Source organism: Chelonia mydas, chromosome 23 (assembly GCF_015237465.2).
Source record: "Chelonia mydas isolate rCheMyd1 chromosome 23, rCheMyd1.pri.v2, whole genome shotgun sequence".
Classification (NCBI taxonomy): Eukaryota; Metazoa; Chordata; order Testudines; family Cheloniidae; genus Chelonia; species Chelonia mydas.
Genome location: NC_051263.2, coordinates 13,992,080 through 14,017,716, shown reverse-complemented (window position 1 = coordinate 14,017,716; position 25,637 = coordinate 13,992,080). Strand labels below are relative to the sequence as shown.

Below are 25,637 nucleotides of genomic sequence, written 5' to 3'. Positions count from 1 at the left end.
GCCAATCTGAGCTGGGGAAAAACTCCTTCCCCACCCCACCTAATGCAATCAGTTTAACCCTGCGCACGTGAGCAAGAACCATCCAGCCAAGCACCTGAGAGAGAGAATACTCAGTGCCACCTCAGAGCCCTGTCCTGTGTCCCATCTCCAGCTGCAGCCATCCCTGCTGCTTCAGAGGAAGGCGATAAAAACAAAACAACAGCAACAAAAAACAGAATACACTTGGGGGGGGGCAGCAAGGGGGTATCCTTTCCTGACCCCTGCCGCTGGTCGGTTGAGACCCTGAAGCATAACCTTTCAGGAGCATAAAACATAAACCGGCAGTGAGCCTCAACTCCTTCTGGGCAGCTGTCCCAGAACCTCACCCCTCTGATGGTTAGAAACCATCTTCTAATTTCCAGCCCAAATTTGTTCAAGGCCAGTTTATATCCATATCTAGATAATAATAATAAAAATTAAGAATTAAGAATGATGTTTCCTTAAAGATGACCTGACATGGGAAAAATGCACTTTTTTGCATATTTATCTATCTACCTAGCTATCTATCTATCCCCATCCACCCCATCTATCTATCTATCTATCTCCATCCCCAACCACCTCTCCATCCATCCACCTCTCCCAGTGACGCACCCCTGCACTGTCTGTGTCTTTAGACCCGTGCCGACACTCTGTACATACCAACCTCCAAGCATCCTCCAAGTCCGATGAGCAGCGCAGCCGAGTGGTACAGCGGCAGAGGGGTGTAGATCACGTCCTTGGCTGTGACGCCACTTATGTATAACATGGTCACCATGTTGCACAGCTTCAAGTGGGTGATGATGGCAGCTTTCGGGAGTCCTTGTAGGACAAAGGGATTGTGTTTAGTGATTCCTCGTGGGTTTTGTAGTGCAGTTACCTCATGGACCCCTTCTCCTTTATGACCCAGGCTCCTTGGTTGAACTACATCTCCCATGATGCACCACAGCCAGGCATTCCCATGGTGCACCACTTCCCCTGTCCAAGAGGGCATAGGTGCTGACTTTTATTTTTCCCTGTGGGTGCTCCACCCCTGCTCCGCCCTGAGGCCCCACCCCCTTTCCACCTCTTCCCCTGAGGCCCTACCTTCTCTCTACTTTGTCCTTCCCCTGCTCCACCCCCTCCCCTAAGGTGCCCCGCCCACTCACTGCTCTCCACCCTCCCCCAAGCACCTCCTGCTAGCCACCAAGCAGCTGATTGGCGGCACCACCAGACAGCTGTGGCTGGTGGGTGCTGAGCACCCGCTATGTTTTTTCTGTGGGTGCTTGAGCCCCCGAGCACCCATGGAGTCAGCGCCTATGCAAGTGGAGGCCTGAACTACAACTCCCATGAGGCACCATGCTGGTATTTCAGAATAAAAATATTTGGTGCTTTGGCCAAAATATTTCAGTATTTGAATTTTCATTGGTCAAAATCAAAATTTGACTTTTTTTTTTTTTGCCAAAAATCATGAACAATTTAGAGGAAAACATTTTTTTTTTGTTTTCATCCCAAAAAAATTCCATTTTCCAATCCTCTCTAGTGCTGATCCATATTTTGAAACTGGAAATGGATGCCATTTCCCAAAATGCCAGCACTTATTCCTATTAAAGCATCTCCTGGTCCCTTAGGTAGCATGCAAAGTTTACAGATGCAGAAGACTCCTGTTTAGGGCTGAGGGGAAACACGTTTTTTCCTCCCATGAAAACTGTCAGCAATTTGAAAAGTATTCCTGTCCCAAACTTTCAAAATATCAACAAAAAATTATGAACCAAAATTTTTAAAAAATTGGTTCTAAGCAAATCAAAATTCCATCTTGATCAGTTCAAAACGTTTCATTCTGATGTTGACCTTTTCTTAACCTTTTGTGTGTGTGCAAAGTAAGGAATGTACCGGGAAAAAAGCCATTCCTGTGGCATATTGAAAATTGTGTTAAAATTGCAAACTCTCTCTTTAAGTGTTACGGGGTTTCCTGCTTGCAGCGTAGGGGGGTCTGTAGGGAAGCGTGCAATTTGGAGCTTGAGCAAGCAGCCTGCAGAAAGCCAGACTAGAGCCAGGTGAGATGAGCTGGGCCTGTCTTCCTCTGTCTCTCTCTGCTTTTGGTTCTTGCGTGTTCTCGGTCTGCATTCTACGAAATAACGTTGTGTGATGCTGCACATTTCCCAACCATCTCGAGTGCCGATCAATATTTTACATCCAGGGACGGCCACCCTCTTCCAAGATGGCTGCGCTTTTCCTATTATGAGAATCTTGAATGCCATCTCTTGGCCCCTTCCCTATTAATAGGCTTGGCAAAATTTGGGGGGTTTTTTAATCATGTTGACAGAGATTTATTTTTAAGCATTTTTAAATTTTTTTTATTGATTTAAATTTTCACAGTTGCACAAAAATTATGGGTTTTAAGCATCTTCATTTGATTTTTTTATCGATTTAAATTTTCACAGTTGTGGGAAATTAGGGGCTGACTTTTGTTTTTGCCAGTGTGTGCTCCTCTCCGCCCCACTGTGAGAGCAGTGGGCAGGGACTCGGGGGGAAGAAGCCGAGCAGGGGTGGGGCTTCGGAGCTGAGCGCAGGAGGAGCAGTGGGCGGGGCCCCACGCTGAGGCCCACAAAAGATTAATCCAGCTCTGGAGGTGCTGAGCACCCCCTATTTTCTTAGATGGGTGCTTGAGCCCAGAAGCACCCACAGAGTCAGCACCTATGGGCGGTCAGACAAAAGGCAGGTCAGACCACAATTATTTATTGGCAACAGATGCTAAGATTCAAAAACTTTAAAGCTTTATTACCATTCAAAGACAAACTGTCAGCATCACATGTCAACATGCACAAAGGAAATATCCTTAAATCAAACTCGACTGCATTTTCAAGCAGCATTTTTCATACTTTGTCAATCTGACAATTATCAATGGAAATATTGTTTCCTCGGCTTGGGCCTGTATGATGAAATTGACGTTTGTCGACATTTACCAATAAACATCTAATCATAGAAATGATTGATTGGAAGGGACCTCAATAGTCCAGTCCCCTCTGCTGAGGAAGGACTAAGTATTATCTAGACCATCCCTGAGAGGTGTTTGTCCAACCTGTCCTTAAAAACCTCCAACGATGGATATTCGGATACCACAACCTCCCTAGGTAATTTATTCCAGTGTGTAACTACCCTGACAGTTAGGAAGATTTCCCTAATGTCCAACCTAAACCTCCCTTGCTGCAATTTAAGCCCATTGCTTCTGGTCCTATCCTCAGAGGATAAAGGTAAAAAAGGTATCACACTCCTCTTTATAACAACAATCTTTCCAAGCCTACTTAACAGCCAGGTACAGCTCCTCAGCACTCCCATCACAACTCCCCTCCTCACCTGTGGTGCCCGAGGTGTAAATGTAGAGTGCGGTGGATTTGCCGGTGACATTGGCTCGGAAAGCGACGGGGATCGGCTCCTCGGATGCGGCATCTATCTGGCCCTGGAGAGGCTCCACGCCAGTGGTGGGGGACTCGGCGCTCAGGTAGAAAACCCGGAGCCCTTTCTGTTGCAGGCTGGGCAGGATGTCCTCAATAGCGGCTTTGAGGTCTGAAGCGGGGGTGAGAAAGGCGTTTTTCCCCACTGAGGAACGCGAATCCCTGCATCACGTGCACCCAGAGGCATATGGAGACACAGACACAGCTGTGCACGCCAGGCAGGCACACACAGATACACACACAAACGCGGAGCAGGCAGACGGACACAGCACACGCATGCCGAGGCGCCCTGTGACACACTGTACCCCACGTTCCCCCCTGTACCCCCGTGTTCACCACCGTGAGATGGCTGGGGGATGGTCTGTACACAGCAGGCCTCGTGAGGTATCATGGGCAAAGCCTGAATGGAATGAACCTCGTTATCCTGTTGAAAGGCATGTGTGTCATCCTTGGGCATGAAGCTGTGAGAAACGCCCACGGGCCAGCCCCTCGGAGAGGACAGAGAAACGACAAACACAGAGGCCGTACGTGCCAAAGCTCATGTCGATCAGGAGTGGAGGAAGCTCCCTAAAAGTGGGGAGCCACCGTCGCCCTGAACCCCGTCTCCACCCTCATGCCACCCCATCTCCCTGAGTCCTGCCCCCCACACCACCCCTCCCCCCAAGGCCCCACCCCACCCCTCCTCCCCCAAGGCCTGCTCCTGCACTGCCCCTTCTCCCTGAGCCCTGTCCCCCGCACCACCCCTCTACCTGAGGCCTCACCCTCACACTTCCCATTCCCCCCCCGAGCCCCCACCCGCACCCCACCCCTCCCCCCAAGGCCCCACCCCACCCCTCCTCCCCCAAGGCCTGCTCCTGCACTGTCCCTTCTCCCTGAGCCCTGCCCCCCGCACCACCCCTCTACCTGAGGCCTCACCCTCACACTTCCCATTCCCCCCCGAGCCCCCACCCGCACCCCACCCCTCCCCCCAAGGCCCCACCCTACCCCTCCTCCCCCAAGGCCTGCTCCTGCACTGCCCCTTCTCCCTGAGCCCTGTCCGCTGCACCACCCCTCTCCCCGCCCCTGTTCGCTCCTGTCCAACCCTCCCCATCCCGTCGCTCACCCTTACGGCCCCATAAAAAGTGATGGGGCCCTGCCCCCCCTCACCCCCCTCCCCGCATTCTGGTGCCCCTGAGTAGACAAAAGGCGCAAGCAACAAAGTGCAATTCATAATGAAGAAAATGGTCAGCAGCTCACGTCCCCCACGAGGCTTGCCCAACCCCATGACACCGCATGGATTTTTCCAGCACCCGGAGAAAAGCATAAATGAGGGACAGCGACATCACCGTGGCCTGCCTCTTCCCCCATCTCTACACAGGGAAGCAAGATCGCCTGGAAAACAAAGAGCTCCCCATTGAGACTTTGGTAGGGGCAGGACCTACCTGGAAGGCGTTCCACTTAGCATGGACTGCTGTGACGTTTTGGGGGAGAGAAATCTCTTGCTTTTAGAATGATAAGCCTGGTAAAGTTTAGGCTTTAAGTTGTGGTTTTGCCATTTTATTTCCTTTTGTAACCAATTCTAATCTTCTGTGCCACTGCCCCTTAAAAACTTAAAATCCCTGTTTCTCTAGTTAATTCACTTCTTCTGATGGCGAATGTAAACCAGTGAGTTTTTCTAAGTGTTTGGGGGATTTGCTCATGTCCACTACCCTTTGAAGAAGCAGCGAACTAATGAACGCGCTTGCATTGATCAAGGAAGTCTTGAGCCGTGTAAGACACACATTTCCGGGGGGCAAGGCTGGGGGAACTTGCTCCATGTAGTGCAGTTGATGAGTGGCTGGACGCGTGTTCATGTAACTTTGCTAGGTGTGCGTCTGCATGCTGCTCTCTGAGTGAACAGAGCCTGATGGGATTTGCTGTTCAGCAGCGTAGCAGACACCCTGGCCAGGAGAGTTAAAGGGGGCGCAGGGGTTCCACAGTCCAGGGACATGTCACACACACGCAGATACAAAGTTCAACACACATCTATACCTAACTCAGACACAGACACATACACATGGGCACCAGAAAAATACACCAAGTCAACCACGTTGACTCCAAGGGAGCAGGGCCGATTCACTCCAATGGAGTGACAATGATTTACACCACCTAGGGATCTAGCTCATTTTATTGATGGGGAAACTGAGGCACAGAGCAGGGACATGAGTCATCCCAAACCACACAGCAAGTCAGGGCTAGAACTGTGATAGAGTCCAGAGCTCCTGGCCCTGTGTAGGCATCTATAGATAGATGTAAAGGCCTAAATTGAGACCTTCGGGGTTGAAAATTATGGCTCTAAATTATTGAGCCAATGGTTACAGGTTCTGCATCCAGGATCAGTTCGTGATAAGGGGGAAGAAGGGGTCCATTTGCATCCATCCCGGGTGCACCTGTTTTTTGGTTCTTGTGAGTTATCATTCTGGCTTCTAAGAAATAAAAGTTGTGTTACATTGCAGCCTTCCAGCAAAAGAATTTTATACTTTTATCTAACTTCTCAGTGTCTGTGCTGTGAACATAACAATGTTCCCTCTCTGGGCCTCATCTTCCCCTCCCACCTCTTGTCTATGTAGAGTGTCAGCTGTTTGGGGCGGGGACTGTCTCTGTGGAGTCTCCATCACTGACAATTTTTAAATCAAGCTGGGATGTTTTTCTGAAAGATCTGCTCCAGGAGTACTGTGGGGACGTCCTCTGGCCCGTGCTAGACAAGAGGCCAGACTAGAGGCTCACAATGGTCCCGCCTGGCCTTGCAATCCGTGCATGCAGGCTTGATCTCATCTGGAGTCTCTCTGGGGGCTCCTGAGATAACAACCATGGGAGGAAGAAAAAGCAGCTTTTTCCCAGATCAAAGCCAGCATTAGATTTGCCCTCTGCCTTTTACTGTTGATTCTAACTACACCAGGAAGATTCTGGCAGGGGAGTGTCCTAAGCCCCCGGTAGCTAGGGAAGGGGGTGTCTGCTTATTGCTTTATGATCCTTTTATAGTTGTCCCATTATCCTGATCCTTATCAGCACCACCTCTCATCTGAGCCTGAGGATGATTAACTAGGGGTCATTTCTCCCTGCTGATCTTGCAAACACACAAAGAAATCTTTCACAGAACTTGTCCTTAGGCATTTATATGGCGCTAATTCTCTAGGGGCCTATTATAGGTCTCCCACTGACTTCAGATGGGGCAAAGATAGCTGTCGGGGACCTACAGATCATGGGGAGATTTGAACCCTCATTGCTGGTGCCAGAGAGCCAAGGATTAAAAACGCAGGGGAACAGACTTACAGCCTGCCTGGGTGTATGATTAATTGTATTCCACCAAGGTTAGGAGAGCCTGGGGTGGGGGTTACTTGGAAAGTGCTGGATTATTCTCTGGCCCCGTGTTGTGTAAGAGGTCAGGGTCGATCTAGTGGCTCCTTCAGGCCAAGGGGGTTGTAAACCAGGCTGGAGATTCAGCAGCAGTTTCACTGCAATGAGGCTTTCACCAAATTCAATAGGAATTTAAAACTATCAGTCCAGGGGCCCTGGAGTTTGACAGCAAATCCCATTTTATGCTGCCTTGGCCATGTGCTGGAATTCTGGCGAACTTCAGGCATCCAGTGGCCACCTCCCTATCTCTGCAAGCAGGATCCCAGCATGCTGGGTGGAGAGCGCATCTGTTTAGCTTGGTACTTGGAGCCCACCCGTCAGGCAGGGAAATGGCTTTTCATTGCTGTTTTGCAGCAGGGAAACTGAGGCACGCTGCAAGATCAAGGCCAGAATTTCCAGACCAGCTCCCCTCCCATCTATGAACAGCACACTGCACCGGGCAGGGGGAGGAGGGGTCAGGACACCTGGGTTCTATCCCCCAACTTTGCCCTGGACCTGCTGCATGAAGCTGGACTAATGTGGATGAGCTGTTTCCCCTTCCGCCCTTTGTCTCTCTAGACTAGGAGCTCTTTCAGACAGGAGCTGCCTCTAATTATGTACCCGTGCAGTGCCCAGCATAATAAAATATACTATCTAGGTCCGTTCACCAAGCAGTCTGAAAGCACTTCACAAAGATATCTTTATTCCCATTCCACACTTCGGGAAACTGAGGCACAGGGTGTGGAAGCCCAGGATCAACCACCAAGCCAGTGTAGACCCCAGATCCCAGATCAGAGTTCAGGCCACTAGGCCACATAACCCAACAGGACCCTGATCTGACGAGACCCTCTACCTGCTACCATAACAATTGTAATTTAGGCCTCAAAGATAAGAGGCCAGATTTTCAATTGTGGGACTAGTGTAAAAATCTGCTCATGAGTCTCACAACTGGGAGCTCTGCTGGATGCATACGAGAAAAAACACCCTTGCTGAGATGCCAAAGCTCAGATCCCCAAAGATATTTCAGACACCTAACTCACTTCATCGGATGCATGCAAGCTTATGCTCAAATAAATTGGTTAGCCTCTAAGGTGCCACAAGTACTCCTGTTCTTTTTGCAGATACAGACTAACACGGCTGCTACTCTGAAACCAATAATTTTTTTGTTGCTCTTCTCTGGACTTTCTCCAATTTGTCCACATCTGCCCTGAAACGTGGTGCCCAGAACGGGACACAATACTCTAGTTGAGGCCTAATCAGCGAAGAGTAGAGCAGAAATGTTTGGGCAAAGTTGAAACTAGACAAAATCAGGCTGGAAAGAAGGCTTCTGCACCTTTACCAGTGAGGGTGATTAAGCATTGGAGTAACTTACCGAGGGTAGGGGGGAAATGCTCCGTCACTGGCAGTTTTTAAATCAGGATTGGATGTTTTTTTAAAAGATACTCTCTAGTTCACGCAGGGATTAGATCAGGGGAGTTCTAGGCCTGTGTTCTTGGACCTGTGTTATACAGAGCTAAAACCAGATAATTACAATGGTCCCTTCTGGCTGGAACCCATGAATTTATAAAACAGCCATCGCACGTGAGTATGGTTAAAAGCGTTCAAAGCTACAGGGCCCAATTAGGACAAGCAACTGGAGCCAGGAGAGGCAGGATTTAATGGCTGTGCAGCCTTGGGCAGGTCGCTGACCCACTTTGTGCCCCAGTTTCCCCCTGTCAATGCCCTCCCGGTAGCCTGGGATTAGTCTTAATAGCTGTGGAGTTTTATTGCCTCTATTAGGTGCCAAAGGTGGGCATGTATGTGTATGCAGGGGTGTGGCTGTCATCATAACCTCTGTCCTCGAACTCTGAGAGAGGCATTATACTCCGAGGGGACTTTAGCATGAGTAGATCAGGGGTTCTCAAACTGGGGGTCGGGACCCCTCAGGGGGTAACGAAGTTATTACATGGGGGAGTCGCGAGCTGTCAGCCTCCACCCCAAACCTTCCTTTGCCTCCAGCATTTATAATGGTGTTAAATATATAAAAAAGTGTTTTTAATGTATAAGGGAGGGTCGCACTCAGAGGCTTGCTGTGTGAGAGGGATCACCAGTACAAAAGTCTGAGAACCCCTGAGCTAGATAGTCCCCGCCAAACACACGCACACACAGACACACACACAGATATATACACAGGTGCACACAAATACACACGCAAGAGACACACACAAATACAGACACACAAACTAATGTATACACATGCATGCACAAAAACACATGTGGACGAGACACACAACAATAGACACACACAGGCATACACACAAATACATACCCATGCAGGTGCACTTGCAGATAGACCCACAAAAACATTCAGGTGCACACACCCATGAAAAAATGCACACACACCAATGCCTACACACACACAGAAGAACACACACATTCAAACACACACAGGCACCCAATGACGCACACAAACGCACGCTTACTTTCTCACACATACACAAAACAAATAGATGCATCCATACACACGCACAGAACAATAATAGGAATCCCTGGTGAACCACTTTTCATCTGTAGAAACAGACACTGGACGGGACTGGCCAAATATCACCCATCAGGCACACACAGGCATTAAAAAAGAACACACACACAAATGCATGCACACAGGCACATACACAAACACCAGCACACACCTCTAGACCAGCACACATGCATATAAATCCCCACAAACGCACACACAAATGCACTCGCGCACACATACACAAACACACACTAAACACGCACACCTAAACCAGCGCGCATGCACATAAACAACCACACACAAATGCATGCACACACACATGCAAACACACACTAACACGCACCTCTAGACCAGCACACATGTACATAAATACCCACAAACACCCACACACAAACCCACACACACACAAACGCACACTACCATGCACACCTAGACCAGCACACAAACACACAAAGATACACATCCATGCTTCCAGGCACATGCTCCCAGACAAATGTGCACACACCCCTGCCCATGTGCTTCCAGGCACATGCTCCCAGACAAATGTGCACACACACATGCAGGGAACAGCCACACATACAAACCACACGCACACACCACTGCAAACAGCCACACACAAACACGTGCGTGCGCACACACAAAAGCACCGCGGCAAGTGCTTTGAACTGCTAAACCTTTTCCTTGTCCTCTTAACCCTTGTTGCCTGAGCCTTTGCCTTGACTCAGTCTGGGCGTGATCTCTCTGCACTATCCCCTAGAAACTGAATAAACACGCAACTTAACTCCTTCGCTGGCAAGCTGGGACGGGGGATTCGCGAGAATGGTCACAGGCCTGAGAAAATTACCGTATGGAGAGAGACTGGAACTGGGGACCTGGCACTGACCTAGAGCAGTGGGGGATGCTGGGAGCCAGGACTCCTGGATTCTATCCCTGGCTCTGGGAGGGAAGTGGGGGCTAGTGGTTAGAGCAGGGGGGCTGGGAGCCAGGACTCCTGGGTTCTATCCCTGGCTCTGGGGGTCTAGCAGTTTAGAGCAGGAGGCAGAGGAGGGCTGCCCCCAAATCCCTGCCAGGTTTCCCACGGAGCACAGTGCCTGCTCTTGGTTTGGTTGGCTCCAAAGTGCTGGTACCCGTGCCATGCAGCTGTGATCCAGGCACACCCACAGTTGGGTGCCTCCCGCTCCCTCAACTGGCAGGGCTTTGATGTAAGGAGCAGGACAAATGCCCTGTGTGCAGCCGGGGCCCTGCTCACCACCCTCACTCTGCAGTCGTTGACCGCTGTGCGAACAATCCAGGAATCCTGGCTCCCAGCCCCACTCTGCTCTAACCACTAGATCCCTCTCTCCTCCCAGAGCTGGGGACAAAACCCAAGAGTCCTGGCTCCCAACCCCCCTGCTGTAATCACTGCAGCCTACCCCAGAGGTGAGAGTAAGCTGGTATGGTATGACGTACCAGTAAGAGCCGGTACACAGCCAACCATATCGGCAGGGCCGCTGATGCGGGGGGGGGGCCAAAAGGGGCAGCTTCCCAGGGGCCTGGCAATTTAAAGGGGCTGGGGCTCCTGGCAGTGGCCCGAGCCCTTTAAATCACCGCCGGGCCACGATGAAGGGCAGGCTGGCTGGGGAAGTCTGCCCCCAACCCCACCCCTTCTGCCCAAGGTCCCACTCAGTTGAGCCCCCCGCCCTGTTCAGGACCAAAGCAGCCCTGCATACTGGTAAGTCCCTTAAGTTATTTTCACCCCTGCCCCACTCCCCTTCCAGAGCCAAGATAGAACCCAGGTGTCCTGGTTCCTAGCGCACTGGGCTCTAATCACTTCACCCAGCTGAGATGAGAGGTCAGACCCCCTAAGGCAGTGAAGTTGTGAATTGCCCCTAAGCCGGTAGAGGTCGCATGCCTCTGCCCCTGGGGTGGATCAGAGACCCAGCCAGCATGGGCGGTCCCCTGCCCCCTTGCTGCAGGAACACCTTGCACTGCGATGGAGCTCACTGTGGAGCGCATCCCTGGGATGCAGCTGGTCCCAGCTCACCAGGAGACGAGATCCAAGGTGGTAGCAGCCTCCCCACTCACCTGGGGTGGTCAGCAGCACCGTGGCCCCGCAGGCGCCGAGCGAATGCAGCAGGGAGTTGGCGCGTATGTTGGTGTTCAGGCAAGCCATGGCACAGCCGATCTTCGCCAGCCCCAGCCAAACCCAGAGGTAGGCAGGGGTGTTCAGCAGGAAGACGGCCACCGAGTCCCCTTCCCGCAGCCCCACGCCGTCCCGCAGGACCCGAGCTGCCTGGCTGCTGCGCCGGTCTATGTCCCGGTAGGTGTAGACCTGCTCCCCGAAAACCAGCAGGGCTTTCTCCGGGTGGCTCTGCACCTTCTCCAAGAAGGTATCGAGCAGGGTGAGGGGAGGGCGGCATTGGAGCCGACGCAGACATCTGTATCCCCTGTGGACGATGGACAGCGATATGGCCAGGTCCTGCCACCAGTAGGGGAAAAGCAGGTTCCCCAGCAGGGGCAGCAGGAGCAGCAGCCCGGCTAGGGCTGTGCACAGAGCAAGCATGGCTCGGCTGGCCTCTGGGACCCAGGGCTCCACCGCAACCTCCCAAAAGCTCTGCTGTGCGTGTGCATAAAACTGACAAAGTGCTGGGAGTTGCCAGCTTTCCACTCCCCCCCTTCACATGAGGCTGATTCGAGGATGGCCTGGCTGGGAGTCAAGGCCTTGGGTTATTCACAGCGGACGGGGCGGGAGAGCTACCAAAGTCCCTCCCGCTGACTGCTCCTTGCACCCAGGTCAGGCTGTGAGCGGGGTGGGGCATTCCAGAGGTGGTGTCGGGCCGAGGGGCACCTTGTGGGTCGCTCTCCCGCCAGCAGGGGATATCTAGGCTGCCGCAGAGGGGAGAATTTTTTCCAAGCCGTCTAGTGAATGAGGATGTGCAGTCCTCAAAAATTCAAATAGGAATTGGTAGTTTGGAAAGTCTCAAGCTCAATTTCACCCCCTTCTCCCCCCCCGCCCCCAAATATACAACCTTCTGCAAATGTGTGTGTCTCCTTTGCACACACACACACACAACCTCCTGCAATTCTCCTTTGCACAGACACACACAGCCGCCTGCAAATTCTCCTTTGTACAGCAGATACACACACACACACACACACACACACAAAACCTCCTGCAAATTCTCCTTTGCACAGCCACACACACACATCCTGTACACTCTCTCTCTTGCAGTGACTCACACACACACAAAATGTCCTGCACATTCTCTCTCTCTCTCATACACACACGTACACAGTCTCCTACAAGTTCTCTTTTGCAAAGACACTCACACACGATCTTGCAAACTCTCTCTTTCTCTGGCAGTCCACCACATTATCTCGCTACTGTTCTCTCTCTGCCTCTTTTTTGTCTCACGCAGTTTCCTGAAGATTCTCTTTCTCTTACATGCAACACACTCCCTCTACTTTGACATACACATTCTCGGGCAGACTTTTGCCCTTTCTGCACTGGCTGGGCATGGAGCAGTAAGGCAGCTGCTACACCACCAAAAAGGGAGGTTGGGGGTGGCATGGACTTCCTGGGAGGGAATTCTGGCTGAATCTTCCTGAACTCCCCCGGAACAAGGCTAACGTGCTCCTCCTAGTGTCCAGCTAGCTCTCCTGTGTCTAAGGGGTAGTCAGTGGCTCTCAACCTTTCCCCACTACTGTACCCCTTTCAGGAGGCTGGTATGTCTTGCATATCCCCAAGTTTCACCTCCCTTAAAAGCAACATGCTTACAAAATCAGACATAAAAATACAAAAGTGTCACAGCCACACTAGTACTGATAAATGGCTGACTTTCTCATTTTTAACGTATCATTAGCAAATAAATCAAACGGAATATATATATTGTATTTACATTTCAGTGTGTCGTATACAGAGCAGTATAAACAAGTCATTGGCTGTATGAAATTTTAGTTTGTACTAACTTGCCAATGCTTTTTATGTAGCCTGTTGTAAAACTAGGCAAATAGCTGGATGAGTTGATGTACTCCCTGGAAGACCTCTGCATGCCCCAGGGGGTACGCGTACTCCTAGCTGAGAACCACTGTTTAGATAGTCTGTGAGCCCTCTGGTGCTCATGGTGTTCTGTGCTGAAGACGCTGCTGGAAACCAGGCAGAGGAACAGCGTGTGTGTAGCTAGCTAGGGAGGTCACGTTGTTAGTAGATACAATGGATACACAACTTTCTTTCCATCCATCCATCCCTCCACCCAACCCTTCTGTCCATTCTTCCATCCATCCATCCAACACCTCCATCCCTCCACCCAACCCCTCTATCCATCCATCCCTTTATCCAGCCATCCAAATATACACCCCTCTATCCATCCCTCCATCCCTCCACCTTACTCCTCCATCCATCCATCCATCCATCCATCCATCCATCCATCCAAATACACAAGCCTTTATCCATCCACCCACCCATCCATCCATCCTTCCACCCAACCCCTATCCATCCATCCATCCAAATACACAACCCTTTATCCATCCATCCATACATATATACATCCAAATACATACCCCTCTATCCATCCATCCATCCCTCTGCTCAACCCCTCCATCCATCCACATACACACCCCGTATCCATCCACACATCTACACATCTAAACCCATACACACCCCTTTCCATCCATCCATCCATCCTACATATCTAACTCCATACACATCCCTCTACTTCCATCCATCTAAATACACACCCCTCTCTATCCATCCATCCCCCAAAATACCTATATATTTATCTGTCTATTTCCATACACACCCCTCTATCCATCCGTCTTTCCCCTTACACTCCTGTGTCTATCTATCCATCTATCTGACTATCTGTCTGTCTGTCTGTCTATCCCCATATACCCATCCATCTAGCTAGCTAGCTAGGATTTCTATATTGCCCATCACTGTGGTATCTCTGTACATGCCAGTAGATTAGCTCAGCCTGGGAAGGCGTCTACTGTAGATCACTTCCTTGGTCTAGGAAGGTCATTTGGAGAGCATCCAGCAGCTGCATCCTGGCGCAGTTGTTAAGTTGGGGGTGTTGCTGACGTACACCTCACCACTAGCACCCCAGAGCTGGGCGTTCTGCATTCTTCCCCACGGGGCCACTGGGGTTGCCAAAGCTGATTGTTCTCGGTGAACCCTACTTGCCTGGCCCTGGCCCTGGGGTAATTTTGAAGGCATGTATGTGTTGTTGTGGGGGTGAGAGAGGAAGCAGGTTATTGTTGTTTTAATAATGGGGGACACTTTGTGGCTGCTCCACCATTTGGAGGGTTGGAATATGGGCCGGGGGGTGACACTGGGGGGCTGTGGGTGGGTGAAATAGACCTTGGGGCCAGATGAATTCATTGAAGTGTGGGCATTGTCACAGCCACCCATGGTGTGTCTCTACACAGAGCCAGTTGTGCTCTCCCACGGCAGAATATTCATGTCTTCATGCCATCGAGGCTGGGGTAGGTGGGGGGGCTCTTCTCTGTTGACTTCACGTCCTCCTGTCGGTTCTGTATGCAGATGGGGCTTCTATTGTATTAACCCATGGTGCTTAATTTACACTGGGGAGAGGGCTAGATGAATAGAAAAGCTTTGTCTGGCGGAAAACCAGCTTGTCACCTCTGTGTTGTTACAGACATTACAATCTATTTTTCAGTGAATGCACATAACTCCTTGTAGAGGGTCAGTACACACGTTGCACTAGGACGTGAACGACCTGGGCATCACCGGCTTTCATCTGACACCTCACACGACGCCATTCACGGATAAAGACCGTGAAAGTGGGGTGTTAGGTGCAGTGAGGAGTTTGTCAGGCCTGTGAGGAGCTGCTGATCTACAACCGGGACCCCAGTTGGCTTTGGGGGGTTCTCAGGGTCATGTTAACATCTTGCTTCATGAAAGCTTATGCCCAAATAAATCTGCTAGTCTTTAACTTGCCACCAGACTCCTCGTTGTTGTTGTTTTTTGCTTTGCATGGGGGCATTGAGGTCATGCCGGGGCAACGGGAATGCCAAGCTCTTATCTGGAGATTTTAATCTGTAGATCTCAAAGTGCTTCACACCAGAGGTCAGTGTCATTATTCCCATTTTACAGATAGGAAAGCTGGAGCACAGGGGTGAGGGGGGAGTGGCCAACATCACCCACAGGGCAGACCTGGGAATAGAAACTGGATCTTCTGGCACAGTTCTCCAGCCATAAGGCTCCCCTCTGTCTATCGCTCATAGCCAGACAGATCTTAGCTCTGGTTTTATGCTGAGCTATTTGGCACATGGCCCAGCATGTTACTATATGCTTGTACGACATCTCCCCTGGGTGCTGCCATGTTTTTGGTAGTAATTATAATAATTAGATTAAGGATCATCTTCAAGCTCAGCCTCTCTTTTTTGATCACAGGGAGTAGGAACACAGCCAAGCTCTGTTATTATATTGCCACCCCGCAGGCCCGAGCAGAGAGCCAATATTTGGGCTTTGCCAGGGTCTTGCCATTCAGAGGAGAAATTGACGATGTGAGAGTGACCATCAGGGTGTAGACGTCCCAAGGGGAGGACAGCAGGTTTAACCCCCCCGAGGAGCAGTTTAACTGGTTGCCTGTGTTATACTATAAAACTATATGGGGTGAAGTCCTATTTGAAAGCTTGTCATGCTCTGCATTTGATGGTCCGTATGAGCTATGTTGGGGCTATGAATCTATGTCTTCGTGCATATAGAAAATTGGGCTCAGAATCTGTGAGCTTTGCTGCTCACCGGGGCAAGCAGACACAGGTACTTCCCAAACCTGTCGTTTACAGAAAAGCGGTTTTGAGTTTCTCTCCATCACCCAGTCCCAGGGTAAGACAATGGTGGGCCATTAGACCAAACAGAAACCATGGGAGAAAACCTCGAAATTGCAAAGCGCACCGAGTCAGGAGAGAGTTTCTCCGTTTTGATTAACCAGGCATCACCGTGGGTAGAGCTAATAAAAAAAAAACCCTAAGACTTTTTAAAACAGCCTTGGGATGGAGGGTTTGGATCCAGAGCTTGAGGGACAGTCTCGAGATGGGAGGGCGCCCGTGAATGCTGAATCCTTTCGGGGTAAGCTGGGAAACTCATTTCAGGCCATAGATATCACGAGAAATGGGATTTCATCTAATAGGAAAGTGTCGTGCCTGAGGCTGCAGCTTTTAGTTTATGTTCTATGTCACCTGTATGTGGTTGCTTTCCTGTCTCTGAATCTGGGAGTTCTCTATTCAATAAATGTTGTGTTTATTTTCATCCCAAGCGGATCTCTGAGGGGAAAACGGCGCGGCCTGGGTGCGCCAAAGTAAGCTCGTGGCTGGGGGAGTAGTTTCACATCTTCAGAAGTGACAAACAGTAGAGGAACAGTCTGAATGTCTGGTAAGTAAGACCTCAGGGAGGACGAATTTGGGGAGACTCAGCACGGTTGTCCCCCTACAAAGATTAACAGGGCTGGTGAGAGACAGGGGGAGACCTTGGCTTGTGGGCTGGCTACTGGTGTTGGACATCTGCAGCAGAGCCCCATGGCACAAAGGCTTACAGCTCAGGCAGTGACAGACCCCCTTACTGGTCTGGAAACTCCCCAGAATGTCACAGCTGGTCAGGTGTTTCCTTGTTTGTTTATAGATGGTAAACACAAGGGCCTTGTTTCCCCAAATACAGTAGGAACAAAGAACAGGCAGCTTTCTTGCTCAGAAATCCACGTCTGCCTCGCCAGCCAGTCCTGTATGCCGGAAGATCTCTGTCCAGGCTTCCTTCCAGGGCCATGTTCACAACGGCTTCTCTGGCTGTCTGCTGGCTTTCTGCCTCTCTCTCACAGAAACACAATCAACTGGTCCCCACGCTCCTGCTTTTGTAATCAGGGAAATCCCTCAGACCAAGTGTCTCACCTCTGTGGCCCAGTGCCTTGGGCGGTAGCTTCCAATGGTTCTAGCTATCACTACATACAGGGGCATTTAATTGCTCCTTCCTTTTAGCCTGAAAGAAGGGTGCATAGCTTGGGCTTTAACAAGGTTTGTGGTTGCCTGTAAATCAAAGACCCACTTGATGGCAGGCATGAACACCCTCCAGCAACAATGTTCTACAACGATAAATCTCGTTGTTTAAAGTGCTGTCATTTTAAGGGAATGTCTACACTGCAATCTGACATGCGACCGCAGCACAGCTAGACTGGACAAGCATCCTGGAATCTTATTAGAGAGATACAAGGCCTGGCTACGTACACCCGCTGCTGATTGGTTGGGTCGGGAGGCTTCTGCCCCCCTCCTCCCCACCCCCGAGGAGAGGAATGGCCCCGAAGGGAGCTCAAACTACTTAGAGAGATCCTGCCCCAATTCTGGTACACTACAACCCCCAAATGCACCCACGCCGAACCTCCAGCCAACAACTTCTGCGGAAGCAGAACAAAAGCTGAAAACCTAGTGGCAGTGTCATAGGTGCTGACTCTGTGGGTGCTCTGGGGCTCAAGCACCCAAGGGAAAAAAAATACAGGGTGCTCAGCACCCACTGGCAACAGTGGTTCCGCCGCTGGCCCGCGGCTGGCCTCAGACCAGCTGTTAGGAGGCCCCACCTGCTGATCAGCTGTTCTGCGACCCCACCCAGCAGCTGTTTGGCAGCTCCCGCCACTCAGTCCTCTCCACCCCCTCCCCTCATCACCCACCCTTAAGGCAGGAGGGGGCAGAAAGGAGCAAGCAGCGGGCGAGCGGGCAGGGTGGCCTCTGGGGAGGGGGCAGAGAGGAGCAGGCGGGAGGCACTCAGGGCAGGCGCTCTTGGGGGAGGGGGCAGGAAGAGGTGGAGAGGGGGCGGAGCATTGGGGGGAGGGGGCGGGGCAGAGATGGGACACCCACCGGCAAAACCAAAAGTCAGCACCTGTGGGCAGCGTGGTGTCGACCAAGATGAATATCAAAATGAAAAATTTGGAAGGGGACTGTGTTTGTATTTGCTTTACAAGCCCAGGCGCCTTCATCTTTGAAGCATTTCAGAGTCGGAGGTGCAAAGCACCAGGTTTTCCAAAGAGCTCAGCTCCCATTAAGGGGCCTAAATGAAGTAGCCGGCTTTTCAAAAGTACTCAGGACTAGGTTGGGGTGGCATTCCTGGCCCGTGAAAACGTTGGACATTTTGAAAAATGTTCCCATCCCCAATCAGGATGAAAACGCAGGCATTGCAGTGTCTAACTTTCGGCCAGCGCCTACACTCCCTATATAATGAAAAGGGAGAGACGGGCCCCTGAGAATGGGCTCCACAAAAGCCAGCATGCTGGGCAGGCAGGGGTCTGTCTACCCTGCAGTGTAAGCCCAGGGTTAGTAGAACTCGAGTTAGCAGACCGGGGTTTGTTAACCTAGGGCTTGAGCATCTACACTGCATTCCGTGGGCCCGAGTCCAACCACCCGTATCCCAGACTTCCTACCGCCCTCCCAAAATGTGGCTATTCCAGCCCTTTGCTCATGGTGCAGTGTGGGAGACCCTGACTGTCCACCAAATTTCACTGTCCAGAGGACAAAGAAAGTCAGCCCACGGATTGTGGAATACTTTTGATGGACTCGCAGAGCAGGAGTCTGGTGGGGCTGTGTCTACACTGCAAAGCAATAGGGCTTGAAACCTGGCTGGATTCCTGGCTTGACTAAGGCTCAGATCCTCCACCCTCTTGGGGTCCTAGGAGCCTAGGATCAAGCCACGGGTTAGCATGATTTGCATGTAGACAGAAGAGAGGGTGAGGCTTGAGTTTGAGTTCCAACCCTGGGCTTACACTGTAGTGTAGACATCCCCTCAGGGAATTAGGTGCCTAAAATCTGGGCTTCATGGGAGGCACCTATCTCAGGAGTTAGGTGTGAGGCAGGCAAGGATGGGTCTTTTATAACCCATAGCCAAGTGGGTAGGATCCTCCCCTGGCCTGTGGAAAACCCCAGTTCAATTCTCCCCTCTGGTTGATGAAGAATGGGGGCTTCCCACATCTTCAGTGAGAACCATGGAGTCATTCTCATTCTTCCTCCACACCCCTATTCATATGCAACGTGAAACAGCTCAATCAAGAGAGACCTGTTGGGGTAACGGGGCCTACAAGTCTACCCTATTTGTGAGCTCAAATGTAAGTAGGCAAGCGACTAGTTTGGTTTTAAGTCACACAGTCCTGGTTTCAGAAAGGTTTGTCCCTGTGGTTCTGTCCAGGATCATTGTGGTGTAGACTATAGGGTGGTTTAGGTTAAGACACAAGTAGAAGTTAGGTTTGAGGCCCAAGTTAGCTTAAGTGTAGAGGAGTATGGGAAACTGAAGGTGCTCGTATGAGAAAAGTCCAAGTTACGTTGGAGACTGTGTTATGGGAAAGGGAGAGTTGAATTTCAGAAAAATAATTTTATTTCTTATTAGCATACAGTTAACTCCTATCAAGTATTCTATACACAATTGAGTTGAACAACTACTGTTGTGATGTACAAAGATACATATTAAGACACGTGAAGCTGCTCTTTTACAAAATGATTGCTTTTATTTCTCCACATGTCTTTGGTACATCATGAACATGCCACATCATTGGTAGATATGCAATTCTGTGATAATAAGTTATCTATAAGACAAGACTATTCATTCCTCTGGAACTGTAAGCTAGTATTTAGCAAGGACATGCTAACGGTTTATGCAAGGGGCCCCCATGCTAAAGCGTTATGTCACGATTACGTTTTGCTTATAATGGGTTTTAAACAAGGTTTTAATCAGTGTTTTTGAGAATTGTGATCATAGGCGCTGCCTTTTTGTTTTTGCCGGTGGGTGCTTTCGAAGAGGGGTGTGTGTTTGGGAGGGGGGAGGGGGCACTCTGCCAGTTTAGAGAGGAAGCTATTTTTAGCATATTTATACACTTCTTTCACATTCTAGCTATTGAATGTGTCTATCATTGGTATCTTTACTATTTTAATAATGATTCAATTGTTATGACTACATAATTACACTATCAAGAATTACAGTGTATTGAGATCATTGCCATCACCTACAAGCTGTCTTCACTAACGCCCCAGTTTAAAGACGGTAAGTCTCACTGTAGCTTTCTGGATGAAACGGTCAGCAATCTTATTCCCATCATTGCAGTGCAGTCAAATTTACCACTTTGACTGCAGTTAGCACCAGGGAAGGGTGCACCCCACAGTCTATCAGGGGTGCATTTCCTCATGGGCAACAAGAGCTGGTTTTTCATGCTGCCCATGCCAAAAGTTTGTGTTGACTGCACATTGCCACCTGCAATAGCCTTGTATGGACACTAGATGGCAGAAAGAAAAGGAGGACTTGTGGCACCTTAGAGACTAACAAATTTATTTGAGCATCAGCTTTCGTGAGCTACAGCTCACTTCATCGGATGCATTCAGTGGAAAATACAGTGGGGAGATTTATATCCATAGAGAACATGAAACAATGGGTGTTACTATACACACTGTAACCAGAGTGATCACTTAAGGTGAGCTATTACCAGCAGGAGAGTGGGGGTGTGTCAAGGTTCCTTCCCCACTTTGAACTCTAGGGTACAAATGTGGGGACCTGCATGAAAACCTCCTAAGCTTATTTTTACCAGCTTAGGTTAAAACTTCCCCAAGGTACAAACTATTTTACCCTTTGCCATTGGTTTTCCACTGCCACCACCAAATGTTTCTCTGGGCTCCTGAGAAAGCGTTGTTTGCAAACGTCTTTCCCCCCCAAAATCCTCCCAACCCTTGCACCCTACTTCTTGGGGAAGGTTTGGTAAAAATCCTCACCAATTTGCATAGGTGACCACAGACCCAAGCCCTTGGATCTTAGAACAATGAAAAAAACATTCATTTCTTGAAAAGAAACATTTTAATAGAAGAAACAGTAAAAAGAAAAGGATCACCTCTGTAAGATCAGGATGGTAAATACCTTACAGGGTAATTAGATTCAAAACATAGAGAATCCCTCTAGGCAAAACCTTAGGTTACAAAAAGACACACAGACAAGAATATTCATTCTATTCAGCACAGCTTATTTTCTCAGCCATTTAAAGAAATCATAATCTAACGCATATCTAGCTAGATTATTTACTAAATTCTAAGACTCCATTCCTGTTCTGTCCCCGGCAAAAGCCTCACCCAGATGGACACAGACCCTTTGATGTTCTCACTCTTCCTAGATTTTGAAAGTATCTTGTCTCCTCATTGGTCATTTTGGTCAGGTGCCACTGAGGTTATCCCAGATTCTTAACCCTTTACAGGTGAAAGGGTTTTTTCCTCTGGCCAGGAGGAATTTAAAGGTGGTTAGCCTTCCCTTTATATTTATGATAGGGTGAAAAAACCTTTTGTAGTGATTCTTGGTGTAAAGAACCTTCTGTCCCCAAGACAGGCTGACCTGGGTGGCAGATCGGAGGACCCGGGGGAATATCGGTGGCTTCATGTTAAGGCTGCTACATGCCTGAAGAGGTTACACGGGGTAATTGGTTGGGGACAGCTAATTATAGAGCTCCCAGCCAACTCAGGGTTTGTGTCCTGCTTCCTGACAGTCTGTCCGGAGATCGGCACGCACGCTCTTCAGCCAGGGCTGGCAGCCTTACAGACCAACACGGCCACAACACTGCAGAAGCTGGTGTTAGGGGGGAGCTGTATCTGGGGAACCCCTTCGTGAAATGGCTCCAAATTAGGGTTACTCACCTGACCCCAGGCCCCCATGTATCACAACAAATTTCAAGGTCATCCAAGGAAACATGGAGATTTCAGAGCACTTTTAGACGTGAAGTGGTGTCTCAATCTTGCCCTGCAATAATGGTCCCTTCTGGGAACCAAGGAGTTTGCAATGGGAGCTGCCTTCTAGGGCTGTAACCCTGGTGTTTGGTTCCCAGGTGCGGCTCCTGCCAGCTGGGGGAGCAGAGAGTGGGGCTGGGAGCTCTGTCCCCCCTCATGCACCAGGTGCCCCCTATCCCCAGGGGATCGGGGCTGTCTTCTCAGGGGATCCCCGCCCAGGGAGCAGGGGATGGGGGTTCTAGGGATGGGGAGGGGAACACTCAGGGGCTCTCGCTCCAGTTAAACCCAAGCTGCCTCCCAGCCTGCCTGTTTGGAACCAGGCTCGACGAGGGGCTGCCCATGGGGACCCAGCACCTCCAGGGGATGACGCATGGACGGAGATGGGAGACTTGGATGCATGGACAGAGACGTGAGGCCCCAGGATGCTCAGAAGCTTTATTGGCAGCAATCACACATCAGAGAATCAGCAAAAAGCGTCACCCGCAGACTGGAACAACCCCAAAGCAGCCCCCACTGACGGAGCCCCAGGGTCCGAGAGCCCCACTGCCCCACCGTGGCTGTGGTCCATGCCCAGGAATCCCACCACCACCATCTGAGTAAGGAGCTCCCCCCGCGATCCAGCCCCATCACAATATGCCCTGCTCCCATCCACTGCCCCCTCCCCCTGGCTTCATGCAGAGATGGAGGTTGGGTTCTAGATCGGAGTTCTGAGCTCACTGGGTGGTTGTGGGTTCTCGACTTCAGCTCAGAGACGCCCCCAGGGATGGGGGTCATGTTCTCGATTGGAGCTTCACACGCACTGCGGGGGGTGAAGGTTTAGCACGGAGCTTGAGATGCACTGTGGGGGTGGCAATTCTGGATTGGTGCACACTTGGGGAAAGGGACAGGCTTCTAGAGCACAGATTGGAGCACACCCAGGGATGGGGTTCTAGGCTGGCGTACAGCCAGAGATGGGGATGGGGTTTTACACTGCAGCACACCTAGCAGTGGGGCTCTAGAATGGAGATTTTAGCACATCCAGGGATGGGGTTTTAGATGGGAACACACACTGGAAGGGGTTCTAGCTTGGCACATACCCATGTATCGGGTTCTAGATTGGTGCATGCCCATGAATGGGGTTCTAGATTGGAGCATACCCATGGATTAGGGCTCTACATTGGGGTACACATCAGAATGGGGTTCTGGATTGGAGCTTGGTGCCTGGTTGGGACGTGTTTCTTTTACACTCAGGGAGCCAGAAGCACATGGGCAGCGAGAGAGGCCAGTGGCAGAAAGAGCCGCACGCGATTCCTGGCCCTGCTCCACTGTCTATATCTTCCCAGCCAGGCAGGGGTTGTTTTCGGGGTCCGTCGCAGCGCAGTCCTGGCAGCCGTTGTTGTCGCAGCGCAGCAGGGGCACATCGTGCAGCCGGTGCCAGGCCTCCAGCAGCTCCTGGCGGGTCACCAGGGGCCACGTATCGTTGCGGAAGATGCGCTGGAAGACGAAGGCCTGGTAGTTGTTGTCGATGTCCGAGAAGGCAGCGCGGGTCATGCTGAGGATGTTGTAGGGCCCGTTTTCTGCCAGGCACATGCTCGTGCAGGGCGAGTTGAGGGTGAATAAGATCAGACAGCAGGTCGGTCTGCAGGTCCTGGCCTTGAGCTGGGCCACCCAGCTGTTCTCATCCCCATGGAGCAGACGCCACTCGCTGTGCTACCAGTGAGTCTTCCAATGCCGAGGCCGGGCAGCTACGATAGGCCCGTCATTCGGGGTGTACTGGCCACCTTGCCTAGCGAGCGCCTGATTCATGGCATTCAGCACTTCCTCGGGCAGCTGCTCCTGCAGGCTGGTGGGTTGGTTACACGTCTCACGGGGCAGGCTCACGACGAAGGCGTATTGAGATCCATCTAGTGTGAGGGGCCTGAGAGGGATCAGAGCACAGCAGGGTCAGGGACCCAGGACTCAGCCAGGAGATGCCAATTAAAGGGAGAGAAATGGGAATAGGCCCCCCAGATACCCTCCTACCTCAAGGCTCCATCTCCCCCGTGCACCCCAAATCACCCCTCCAGACTCTGGGCCCCATCTCTGCCTGGATTCTCAGAATCACCCCTCCAAGCTCTTTTCCATATCTCCCCCTGAACCCCCAGAATCACCCCTCCCAGGTCTGGGCCCCATCTCCCCCTTGTAAACCAATAATCACCCCCTCTATGTCCAGGCTACAGCTCTCTCTGTACCCTTAGAATCATCTCTCCCATCTCCTTCCAGATCCCCCACAATCAGCAACTCCCAGATGTGGGCCCAATCTCCCTCTGCTACCCCATAATCTCCCCGCCCCACCACAGGCTCCATCTCCCCACTGAACCCCCAGAATCACCGTTCCTCATATCTGAGCCCCATCTCCTACACCCTGAGAATCACCCCTCCCAGGTGTGGGCTCAGTCTTCCCCCTGCAACCCCATTTTCACCCCCTCCTAGCTATGGGCTCCATCTCCCTCCGCAGCCCAGAAACACCCCACCTCTGAGCTTCATCTCCCCTTGCACCCCCATTACCAGCCCCTCCCAGTTTTGGTCTCCGTCTCCCCCTGGACCTCCAGAATCATCCCTCTCCCAGCTCTGGGCTCAATTTCCCCTCTGCACCCCCAGAGTCGCCTCTCTCCAAGACTAATCTAGTCATCCAAGTCAGGAGCGAATTCATCACCCAGCATGCTGGGTGCTCTCCAACTACGGTCAGTGTCTGGGCAGAGCCGGGCACAATGGGACCCCCTGACCTTCCTGGGCATCCCTACAAGCTAGTGGGATCCAACCAGGGCCATTCTGTGCTGCTCTTTGCAGCTGGGCTACAGGGGCAGGGAAGGACAGAGACAAATGGGTCACTCACCAGTTCACATAATCCACGATCACTCTGAGCGCAGCTGGGTTGATGCTCGTGGAGGTCTCTGGCCCAAAGCAGAGGAGAAGGGGCAGCAGCAGGAGTCCAGCCGTGGGCATCCATCCCAGTACCTGCACAGAACTCCACAGACTCAGAGCCCCCCAACCCACATCTCCTAGCCCTGCTATGCTACCAACAGGAGAGGGGGCAGTGGGACCCTGTGGGGCTACATGGGGGAGGAGGAGGAGGGGGAAATGGGGGAGTCATCAGGGTTTCCATGGGTAGGAGGAAGTGGGGGGCAGAAAGCACTACCCTGGTGCTCCATGGGGTATTGGAGGTGGGGGTCATGGGGGACTTCCCTTGGGCTCCATGGGGCAGAGAAGGTGGGGGGCAGAGGGGACTCATAAGAATGACCATACTGGGTCAGACTAATGGTCCATCTAGCCAAGTATCCTGTCTTCCAACAGTGGCCAATGCCAGGTGCCCCAGAGGGAATGAACACAAGTGATCATCAAGTGATCCATCCCTTGTCACCCATTTCCAGGTTCTGGCAAACAGAGGCTAGGGACACCATCCCTGCTCATCCTGGCTAATAGTCATTGATGGACCTATCCTCCATGAATTTATCTAGTTCTTTTTCGAACTCTGTTATAGTCTTGGCCTTCCACATCCTCTGGCAAGGAGTTCCACAGGTTGACTATGCGTTGGGTGAAGAAATACTTCCTTTTGTTTGTTTTAAACCTGCTGCCTATTAATTTCATTGGGTGAC

At 51.1% G+C, this 25,637-nt stretch overlaps 1 protein-coding gene across 2 annotated transcripts in view; it reads right to left on the bottom strand.

Annotated features, from left to right (window-relative positions):
* Positions 1 to 11,928, bottom strand: part of SLC27A5 (solute carrier family 27 member 5) — a 30,143-nt gene extending 18,215 nt beyond the window's left edge. Inside the window, exons 1-3 of one of the 2 annotated variants that reach the window (XM_043534446.1) lie at positions 11,365 to 11,928; positions 3,352 to 3,561; positions 679 to 837 (exon numbers count right to left, since the gene is read on the bottom strand). In XM_043534446.1, coding sequence (XP_043390381.1) covers positions 679 to 837; positions 3,352 to 3,561; positions 11,365 to 11,842 — 847 coding nt within the window. In that variant the 5' untranslated portion in view covers positions 11,843 to 11,928. The remainder of the gene's footprint in view (positions 1 to 678; positions 838 to 3,351; positions 3,562 to 11,364) is intronic. The other variant, XM_027829569.3, reaches the window with a different exon arrangement.
* Positions 11,929 to 25,637: the final 13,709 nt, after the last annotated feature.